The sequence below is a fragment of the Arachis duranensis genome, chromosome 8, assembly GCF_000817695.3.
Source record: "Arachis duranensis cultivar V14167 chromosome 8, aradu.V14167.gnm2.J7QH, whole genome shotgun sequence".
NCBI classification, from domain to species: Eukaryota; Viridiplantae; Streptophyta; class Magnoliopsida; order Fabales; family Fabaceae; genus Arachis; species Arachis duranensis.
The window spans coordinates 7,370,987-7,382,136 of NC_029779.3; the positions used below are offsets into that span (position 1 = coordinate 7,370,987).

Below are 11,150 nucleotides of genomic sequence, written 5' to 3' on the forward strand. Positions count from 1 at the left end.
ATGAATTTTGCTCCTAAGTGTTCTTATGAGATTGATTAAATAAATAAAAATTACAAAAGTTGACACTTACACCATATACAATAAATGTACAAAATACAAAATACAAAATGTATACATGTCCAAATGCAAGGAAATTCGGAATGGGGGCAAACTTTTTTCAAAGTTATTTAGGTTTTAGTAGCTGCGAACGTGTACTTCACTAAAGCCAAAGACAAGTCATATTTGCACTGGAAATTTAATCTTCTTATGTGTGTTTTATATGGTAAAATCATTAAGCAAGAAGAAAATAAAAGTAAAGATTATAAATAAATTCCATAAATTGGGAGACAAAATACATAGAGACACATCAGCAATTTTTCATTCTGCATATTCTCGTGATGTTAGTGTATCATTCATTGATGTACGGAAAAGAAGTGCATCAAACCAGTTCTTCACCTATTCAAATACAATCTTAAAAGAATAGAATCCATGAACTTAACAAGAGAAAGCTCAATTATGCTTAACAAGTAGCAGAAAAACATATCATAGTCAACATCTTTTTGGAATCTGTAACTTTGCACAATTGAGGAACAACTTGAATCAATGGGATCTTTTCTCCATATCTCAATTCCCATGAAAAAAAAAAGGTAAATTTCCAAAAAGGAAATAAAAAAACAAAAGCTCAAGAATCAAATTAAATCAAATAGAACCCACCCCACCACCACCAAAATCACCATATACATACCCAAAGGTTTGTTTTTCTTTTCTCCAATATACAACAGAGCATGTTCATGTGACTGTGATCAACCCCTCTATTTCTGCGAATAGAAACAAAGAAGCTAATAATCCCTTCCCCAAAATGAAGAAGGGACAAAAACCGAAAGAAATTAAAATCCGCTTTCCATTTCCTCCAAAAAAGTTCCAATTTTTATCCGAGTTTTTTTATGATCTTCAAAATTCAATAGGTCATGCACTTAAATCCGCTGCAAACCCATAACCAAATCACGAACAAAACCATGCAAACGGACAAATCAAGAAGCAGAACCACCCAAACGTGCTTCTTCCATATATGCTTCGCTTTCTGCCGATGATGATCGTTGCCCCCGCAACCACCCTTCGCCGTCACCCCTAGCGAGAAGTCCCTTGTTCCGCCGCCGCCGTTGACTTCGTCGGGACACACGTCCACCTTGTTCTCCGGCGAGCCGACACCGTCTTTGACTTCTCCGTTGACGGCCTCCACCACCCTCTTCTTCTTTTTCAACAACATCCCCTCCTGTGGCTTCCCGAGTAGCGGCACCGTCGACGGCGACCTCCCTATCTTGTTGGCGGCGGTGGATGGAGATTCCACGCTTGGGCTTCTCGAAACGGGGGCTGCGTCGGTCCCCCCTGATTCGAAATTGAGCGTTTCGCCGAATATGGAATCGAATTGGGACTGAAAACAGAACGCTACAAAGTCATCATCTTTGGTTGGGGGTTGGGATCGGAGGAAGGCGGAGGAGGAGTCGCGGAGGCGGTGGAGGAAGCGGAGCTGGAAGGGCTTGATTAACCGGTGGTCAAAGATGGCGAAGAAGACGAAGGGAGGGTCTATGAGGAAGGTGTAAGAGCGGCGTTTTAGGGTTTGGGTGAAGAGAGAGTGATTCGGAGGTGCCAGAGCGATGCATTTGGAAGCGAGGCACTCGACGTCGGGATCGGCGGTGGTGGCGCGGCGGTGGGCCAGGACGGTGGTGGCCCTTGCAATGCATACGTATTTGATCAGCTCCGGATCCGTCACCATTCTGGGAATCCGAATCAAAGGAGAAATTGGAAATTGGGAATTTTTGGGGTTTTGACTTTTGAATTTGATTCGGGTAAGAGTAGAAGTGGCATTGAGAATTGTTGCCCAACCGAAATAGATCAAAAAGAAGAGATTGGTTTTATTCTTGATGTTGTGAAACTGATGTTGATCGTTGTTTTAGGGTTTTTGAAATTGGGAGGACGAATTTTAGAAGAAAGGGAATGAAGTTTGTTTGAGAGAAAAGAAAATAAAAGAAAGGGAAAATGGAAAAAGAAAAAGAAAAAAAAAATAAAGAGCTTGGATCTGCGGAGCTTGGAGCCAACTGTTATTGTCGTTACCTGTTGCGTTCTGTGGTGGACACGCTCTTTGCTGACTACGGTGACTATGCACTATAAAATTCAACCTTTTTGAGAAGGATTAGAAATTATGAAATTACTGTAGTGAAAGGATAAAGATGCATCCATTCCATTACAAAGTCCAAAGGCTTCAGGACACCCCCATATGGATGCACCTCCTAAAAGCCTAAAAGTAATTTCTAAATTAAAAAAATAAGAAGAAGAAGATCAAGACAAGAGGTTTCAGCTCAGCAATCTCCTTTGTTAAGGGTATCAAAAACATGCAGCTTGCAACTTGTGTCGGCGGCCATCCGCACATGGCCTAATCACACTTGTATCAAAATTTATAATTCCCATTTTCCCATGTATCTCTTAAAATATGTCATAAATTCCTGAGTTATTAAATTCATTAACTTCATTTATAATTATAACATTAAAGAACTCAAAATCCAAAATTATTATCTCTGGTGATCTTTATATAAGTCTTGTGTTGTGTAAGAAATTAGGAATAACAATACTGGTTCAAATTATTCAATATAAAAACGTTTGAAATTTTGTAGATAAACTCTCTAGTTTTTCAACATTATTTTTTTTATATTAATAATCAAATGAGTACTTTTAGGACACTTAAAAGCTCTTTTTAAATAGCAGCAGTATAACATGTGAATATTCAAAAGATATGGATAACTACTACTAATTTATAGTTCTTCATAAAAATAAATAATTTTTCGTATTCTTTTTTTTCTAGAGCATATATTATGCACAGTATACTTTAATGGTAACATACAAGTATTTCGTTAGTTTAAACAACTATATCATATCATCTCATCTCATCTCATCAATGGAAGCTTATAATTGAATATAGTAGTGAAAATACACCAAATTGATGGACTCAATGGGGAAAGAAAAAAAGAATCACGTATTGAATATACTCCTAAGAATATTTGCTGAGTTTATATGCTGATATGACATCACCAATGAGAGCAAAACTGCGTGTAATTAAAATATAGTAGCAAAATTATACAGCAAAGATGGAGTCCAAAATATTGATTCTAGTGAGCTGATATCATATTTGAAGGCTTCATCAGCAATAGGGTGGATCCATAAATGCCCATTCTATGATTTGTTCATACTGAGTAGCAGCATTTACCCATGTATAGTCTCTTGTCATTCCTCTTCTCATCAATCCCTCCCAAGAAGACTTGTATTCTCTGTATGTTTGTATGGCATACCTCAGAGCCTATCAATCAAAATAAAAATAATTAGACGACGACCACGACAGCGACGGCGACCACAAAAATAACAAAGGAATTGATGATAAGGTAGTTCTTTTAAAATAATGTTGACCAAAGAAGCCGCCCACATGGATCAAAGTTCAATATCTTTTTAGACAATTAAATTAAAAATTAAGGACGAGTAATTGTAATTGTTCTTGGTGTACACAATAAATTTTCTAAGGTTTGTTCAAGTCCTATTAACAGTAAGGAAAATGAAGCAATTAGTTATTGAATCCCTCCCCCAAATGGGTTTGTTTCCCTTAGTTTATCTTGTCTACTGGAGAATGATCTGTAAGTATCTCTATAAACATTTCATAACAAACGCCCAGACATGCCATGATTCTATATTGAGGTGAGTGTTTCCTTCAATCTAATCCTTATGAGGAAGAGAGAGATTTATCTAAGAAGAGAATTCTAAAATAGTGGTTGATACAAATTATGCTTACCATCGTATTAGTCCATAACTTTTGTTTTCTATCCAATGATGGGGACTCCTCTATGCACAAAAAAGAAGGAAAAGGAAAGTAGGACAAGCTATGCTAGGTCTCACATGTCACAACCACAAACTTATGTTGTAACCTTATTGGTTAACCAAAGTGGCATTGACTAGAAAATTCCACATCAATTTGCATTTTGCAAAGGCCAAACAACATAAAAAGGAATATTCTTGATTGAATAACAGGACACTGTCATAACATAACATATATATTTAAAAAAATAATGAATCTGAATGAATAGGAATCTTACCACTAACATGTTCTCCTTTGTTAGTGGAGAAAACGTCCACCTGTTAGTCAAGTTAAAAAGACAGTCATTCAATTTCCTATAGTTGTAAAGTTTATAAATGAAAATTGCATTTGAATTTTCAAATGAAACTATAAGTTGAAGAAACAATCCAAGCCACTGAAGACAAGGACAAACATACCCTGTGCCTTCATCATTTTTCACTTCAGCAAATGGGTTAAAATTTTGAACAGTGTCCTGTTAAAAACAACCAAAAGTTAAAGGCGTCAATGGAAGGAAACCAAATCATATTGAACAAGTCAATGGCTAAAGTTTCCTCGACTAACTCTCAGCCCCCCGGTTTGATGAACCACTGGTATAGTTCCATATCTCATTGCATACAACTGATTTAGTCCGCAAGGCTCGAATGTCGATGGCATCAATAGTATATCACACCTGGTCATAATAGGAACACAGCATGACCAATGCAGAAACATTACAGCATAACCTGTTAATTGTTCTAGGAAGGATTCATAATCTTTGGGATTACCCTGCAGTTATTCTATGAGATATTGGAACATTAAATCCAACCCAACCCCGAAATTTATCTCTATAAGTAGCCTCTGTTGCTCTCATCCAATCTTCGTATGCAGGATTTCCAGACCCAAGCATTACCTGAAGATTGAAAAACAATTAGACAGGGTCAACCAGATATGAAGGCCACAAATACAGTACAGCAAATTCCTCTGAAATAATACTTACATATATCAATTTGTATTTGAGGGGCCTCAAACATATTCCCAAGTGTATAAATATTTAATATTTTATTTAGCAGGTAATCATAGCCTACAATTTCTAAATTTAAATTTTGTATGCTACTACATTATGGTTTTAAAGATATATGTGCCCAGAACTAATTTAGAAAATCACTTACAAACTGAACATCATCTTCCATGAGTTCTGCAATTCCCATGCGAATCAGCTCAATTCCTTTTTGATAGTCTAGCCTTCCAATGAATCCAATCTACAATTTGCAGCTATAATCAATAAAAGAAATAGTGGATCAAAATTTTATGCAGCAAATTACATAAACTTACCACTGGGCAATCGGGTCTCTCTGGGAGACCCAATTCCTTCTGCAATTCTATCTTGCATTTGACCTTCCCAGAGAGGTCATCAGCAGAATATTTGAAAGGAATATATTGATCAGATGAAGGGTCCCATTCAGTAACATCAATTCCATTTGTGATCCCTAAAACAGTAACAGAGTCATTACAAGGTTGAGCTTTGAGGTGCATCATTTGATGAAGGATTAACAACATAGTTCCTTCATCCTTGGTTTGATTTTCCGTATTTCAACTCACCAAACCACATGTAAGTGTTAGTATTAGGCATGGACATACGGTTGACAGAAAAGATAAACAAAAAAAGAAGCATCTTGACTCTGTAGTGATTATTACAAAATAATAACTTCTCTGCTACTGTATTTATGAAACCACATCAGGGCTATAACAAAGAAAACAAGTTACAGTAACTCCAAAGTTCTACTTAGATAATTCAAACCGATACATTTATTACAAGTTCAACAGATTCTACAACAATAAGTCCAGATAAGTAAACAACCGAACAGATACCCAAGCATCTTATTCTAAAAAGACTATGGAGAAATATACATGCACTTTAGCTTTCTCTAAAACATGAAATTCCCTCAGGCGTTGTACTAGAAAGCGTAGGCTACAAGAAAAAAAGAGTTTGAAGGAGCATACCACTGAGAACACTTTTTCGATCTTTCAGTAGCTCATGTAGACCATATCCACCTTCACTAGTTGTGATTTCCCAGGAATAACCCTGGCAAAGAGATCCAGGTTTTACAGATTGCATGTGATCACAGTATCAAATACAAGACAATTATACGAAGCATGTTATTACATCATAGTAAATTGAACAAATTGATGCAGGCTTTAAAACCTCAAGGAAAACAGAAAATATTGAGCACCATACAACCAAATGTTTTGACTCAATAAACAGCAGCAACAAAAATATGTGATGTTCAGGATAATGACCTTGCTTACTGTAACTATCCGATCTGCTGTAACAATGGCACCTTTCAAAAAATTGACAGCTTCACCAGTGTCGAGAGCATGCATCCTTGCCCAATTGGGGAACACCCACTCCAGTGCTCCACGCCACTCCAAAGGTAGCCCCAAGTTACCATATGTAACTATAGGTTCCACTCCCTGAAATATAGCATCATCAGCTTGTTTGCTGATATAAAAAGACTAATGACAAGAGATAAACTATCTAACAATTAATTATAACCAAACCCTGCAAGTTTTTTCCACAATTCCACACATAGTTTCATAATATAAATTTGTATATTACATTTAGGTTTTAGCCAATCATGCATCCTAGATTTGCATTTGGGACTACAGATCAAAGACAATCAAGTGAGTCAACAACACAATGAACCTATCATTGCCAAACAGATGTGTCTTTTTATGCATCTATAAACTAGAGAATATAAAACTCTGCGTGTGTATGAGATAGTCAAGAAACACCAGTATCCTCTTATCCAAGTAATCATGTAGTTAGGGTTGTATAAAAATTCAAAATAAGTCCCACCTAGTATATGATTAGTGCTTGACCTGCTTGGTTGTTAGTATAAACCTCAAATAAAAAGTATAAAATTTTCAACTTTTGGAAATGCAATTTACTATTTTAAGATCTTTCTGTCTAATTTCTAGGATGAGTTAGAAATTCTCAACTAAAGGAAGCCAAGAAGAAGGCATAGAGTGAAAAAACATAAAATAGAACTAATAGAGACCTCCTTTTTCTGCCTGAGAAGCTTGAAAGCCCAAGTTAAGAATGCATTGAGGTCAAAGGCTCAAAGCACAATGTTATTGATCCTATTCTTAGTAACATAAAAAAATGGAATTAGTTTACCTGGTGTGCAATGTTATGTATAACTAATACACTGCGTGCATCCTTATATACCCCATGTGGACGATACTTTGCTGCCAAAAGTCTGCACCAAAGTTGAAGCAACAGTACCAATTATCAGCAAGACTGTAATATCACCTCATATTATCATTGGAACTAAGATAGTTTTTGCAAGAGTGGTTCCATTGGAAAAGAAATAGGAGGGGGATTGTTAAAAGAGTAGAGAAAGGTAGGCATGCATACACTGGAACAAGGCTGGCATGCCAATCATTAACTAGGAATAAACATCTTTCTCCATAAGTGTACCCTCCCAATGGAAGCACCAATGGGGCTTCACATGCAGCATGGCAAAGTAAAGTGTACCGAAACTGTAAAACCAAATGAGAGGTAAATTTATCATTATTTTGAAGTAGAATACACATCTAGATCTATTATCAAAGCTAGAATTGGACAGATTATACCTGATTGTCCCCAAAAGTGCCATACATGTCCCCATATGGACTCCCTGCTCTATGAAATGAAGGGTGATCCACAAATACCTAAACATTGTAGCAGTACTGAGCACCATCAATACAGAGTTGAAGTACATGCATGCTAGGAGGGAAAAATTACAAAAGGTTTAAACAATCTATCAAAATTAAATTCCATGAGAAATGGCTATAAAAATCTCAGGAGCTCTTAGTTCTTACCCAATCAACACCTTTCCTATACTCATGGTAAAAGCCAACTTCTTGAGCAGCACCAAAGCAATATATTTTGATGTTGCAATCCATGTCAACTGCACCAGAATACCTAGCATCCTCAGAAGTACCATGCATATATCTTGGCGAGACGACCATAACACGGTGGCCACGAGATGCCAGTGCTATTGGCAAAGAACCACAAACATCTCCAAGGCCACCAGTCTTTGAATATGGAGCAGCTTCAGCAGTAACAAAGGTAATATTATAGGACACCTTCGCCTCAGCTTTCTCTTCTAACTCTTCTCCAACCTTAGCCTCAGCTTTCTCTTCTAACTCTTCTCCAACCTTAGCCTCAGGTTGTTCTTCTGTCGTGGTCCCTATATGTCATTCATACTCTAGTCAGCTCTACTAACCAAAATCATGGCATCCTCCAAAATTTGATGGATGCAGGATTACTCATATACAATGAATTAAGGGAATTCAAGATTCAACAGAAAGAATTCAAGATTCAACAGAAACAAGAAACACTTAAAAAAGAAATGATGAAAGGGAGAAAGAACAAACCGGAGCCAGGAATCAAACGGAAGCCAACAAGTGAGCCAAAATCATCTGTCTCTCTGGCCAACAAGAGACCCCTTTCTTGTTCTTGTGGTTGCTCGTCTTTGAAGGGAAAGGGGTTGTTTTCGTCATGGGAAGCAGGAGGACCAACCTCGCCGGAAAAGGATCTTGTGAGGCGCAGGTTAGCATTTCTAGAAGCTCTTGTAAGCAGAGAAGAAGGGAGATGGGAACCTAGTTGGAGATGCGAGTGCCTTACAAAAACAAAGGAATGGTGATGAATAGGAGTGAGTTGGAGAGACTCCATTGGAATGGTTCGATTTTGGAAGGAAAGGATCGTGAAGGAGGCTAAGAAAAAGAACAAGAATCACATGAAAGAGTGACGTGAGAGAAAGCAAGAAACTAACAAAAAGCGGCCTAGTGTGAAGTGTGGGGTCGCGTGTGTCAGATCCACAATAACCGCCAAATTCCGGGAACAAACCACCGTGCCTTTTAAAGCTACTTAAACCTCTAACAATGGAACCATCCAGATCCTCATCCTTGTCTTCTTCTTCTCATCTTCTGATTATAAAACCCTTCACCACCACAATTCTAGATTTCTTTTAGAATCTTTCCACAATGGACCAACTTCACTCAAATCACATTATTATCTTATAAAATATATGTTGTGCATGATAAGATAAACCATATAATATAACTTTACATTTTTAAATAGGAATTACAAAACGGAAAACATCTTCCTGCATGTTACAATCTCCACTCTTTTCTCGAGTTACACACTGCTGCTAGTGACATCAAACACATTATTACACTACTACGATAAATACGAATGCGTGTCAAATGACCAAAGTGCGGATCATAAAAAACATCATATATAATTACATTTTCTTTTTCCTTCTCAGAATTGTAATGAAAAGGCAAGTCATGCCCAACCATGGGCTCCAAGGAGAAGAGCAAAATCTTCCCCACCAACATGATCTGGGCTCCCGCCAGAAATTCGTCTAGATTGTAGCCGCACCCCATTTATCTTTGGGCTTGGGCACCTTGGAAACTGATAGGCTGCAGTGGGCCCACCAGAGCTAGATGAGTCAAAGCCCAACCCAACAGCAGGGGTTCTCCTTGTGGAAGTGTTCCAGTTGGGCCCAGGTGAAGGCCGTTGCTTAAGTTGGCCCTGACCCCTAACCTTGGCCTTTGCAGACTGGGTTGGGGCCATGTAGCTTGGCACAGTTGCACCTCCACTGTGCTGTCTCTGGTGTTGCAATTTGGAGATAGGGCTTGAATTAAGGTAGTCTTGGGCCATTATTGGATCACGAGGCCCAAGCATGTCCATCTGAACCGTTTTCTCTTGGGACATGTCATCGGTGTGTTGTGATGACATCCAACGCTCCAACCAGTTCCAATCCAATTGTGGAGTCTCACTCTTCTGGTAGTTGAAGGCGTAAGCAAGAGCTCTCTCCCTCTTCATTGTAGCTTCATGTTGTCTCTCCTCTTGCTTCTTCTTCTCATGACTTAACTGGATTCTGCGAGCCCTTACTCTTGCCTGAACTCGAACCAATGCTTGCATGCACCGCATTGTCATCTGCGCTTGCTTCCGCACATTATGTCCCCTCACAAGTGCCTGCAGCCTCACCAATCCCTTCAATGCACGCAGTGCACGTCGAGCCTACACCATTCAATAAGTTTAAATTTTGTTATCTAGATTATTTTTCATTAGTAATAACTTTTTGTTAGGTTTATTTACTCTTATACAAAATTAATTATAACTGAACCTATATTATTACTAAAAAGTGCGTGCAACAGTAGAGTGGGTGGTTGGCTTATTTATGGATTAGACCAAACCCTAGTCTTACAAGGTATCCTCTGTAGTATGATTGAATGAGTACCGCCGCCCTTTCCTCCTTGGAGTGGCGTCCATAACCCGCAGCGGCAAAGGCAATGGCATGATTTCTGTCCTCAGCCACTGGAGTTGATGTGGTGCTACCCTCATTAGTTCCATCAGGAGAACTCTCTGCAGGAAAATGCTCAAAAGACACAACTTCTGCTGCTTCCTGCTGCCACTTGTCTTCATTCTCCTTCTGAAAGTGAAAATCATGGATCAAATCTTAATTATTTAGATCTAAGAAAAGTTTTATGGTGATGGGGGATCTAACATAGGACGCACATGATGATGAAGGAGAAAGATGTGATGGGTTAGGTGGTGTGATAACTATGTGACACAAATATTTGATATCTGATCATATGATAGGGGACCATATGCACACATAATTACATGCACATATACTTGAAATGGGTGGATGGTCCTAATAACAAGGGCCAGAGCAGCTCATACTTTTAGGGGTTTCATAAAAGACAACAATAAGTAAAAATGACAGTTGCTATATGAAGCAGAAACAGGTCTTAATTAATTCTGTAAGGTAAGGTTGTGATGATGCCATTACTACTTTTGCCGCAGATTTTGCTTGTTTGGTTTTGAAGAAAGTATCCTAATAACTAATTGAAGAAATTAAAATTCTGCATTACTAGATAGTGATCAATGATAAATTGATAACATAGCATGTATAGTGAGAATTAAAATAAACATACATGATTCTCCAAGAAACAAAAAGAAGGAAACCTTGTTGTGTGGAAGGGGTGAGTTGGAGTCCTTAGGGAATGACTTGAAAACTTTCTTGACCGAAGAGAACCAGCTTCCCCTCTTCTTCCCCATCTGATCTTCTTCTGTATCACATGCAATCCAGCAGATACAGAAGATGGAACACCATCTGTAACTGCCAGAGAGAGAGAGAGAGAGAAAGAGAGAGAGTAACAATGTATGTAAAGGGCGCTGGATGGCGCGGTAGGAATTAAATAAGATCACGTTCACGGATGAATGCACACGTCAACT

At 38.2% G+C, this 11,150-nt stretch overlaps 3 protein-coding genes across 3 annotated transcripts; all 3 read right to left on the reverse strand.

Moving 5' to 3' along the window:
- Positions 1–282: 282 nt before the first annotated feature.
- Positions 283–2,190, reverse strand: LOC107460519 (phytolongin Phyl2.2). The gene has a single exon (XM_016078894.3). It carries the CDS (start codon positions 1,751–1,753, stop codon positions 938–940), a length of 816 nt encoding a protein of 271 aa, XP_015934380.1. The 5' UTR covers positions 1,754–2,190; the 3' UTR covers positions 283–937.
- A 728-nt stretch (positions 2,191–2,918) lies between these two features.
- On the reverse strand, positions 2,919–8,822 carry LOC107460496 (soluble starch synthase 1, chloroplastic/amyloplastic). The gene is made up of 14 exons (XM_016078856.3): positions 8,276–8,822; positions 7,718–8,088; positions 7,490–7,567; positions 7,272–7,396; positions 7,032–7,113; positions 6,152–6,325; positions 5,855–5,936; positions 5,186–5,340; positions 5,023–5,112; positions 4,639–4,763; positions 4,436–4,544; positions 4,291–4,346; positions 4,113–4,152; positions 2,919–3,328 (listed from the first exon to the last, which is right to left on the reverse strand). Exons 1-14 carry the CDS (start codon positions 8,571–8,573, stop codon positions 3,173–3,175), a joined length of 1,941 nt encoding a protein of 646 aa, XP_015934342.1. The 5' UTR covers positions 8,574–8,822; the 3' UTR covers positions 2,919–3,172.
- A 119-nt stretch (positions 8,823–8,941) lies between these two features.
- Positions 8,942–11,150, reverse strand: LOC107460497 (protein IQ-DOMAIN 21). Its single transcript, XM_016078860.3, has 3 exons — positions 10,881–11,150; positions 10,117–10,341; positions 8,942–9,929 (listed from the first exon to the last, which is right to left on the reverse strand). The coding sequence occupies exons 1-3, from the start codon at positions 10,971–10,973 to the stop codon at positions 9,189–9,191; spliced, it is 1,059 nt and encodes a 352-aa protein (XP_015934346.1). The 5' UTR covers positions 10,974–11,150; the 3' UTR covers positions 8,942–9,188.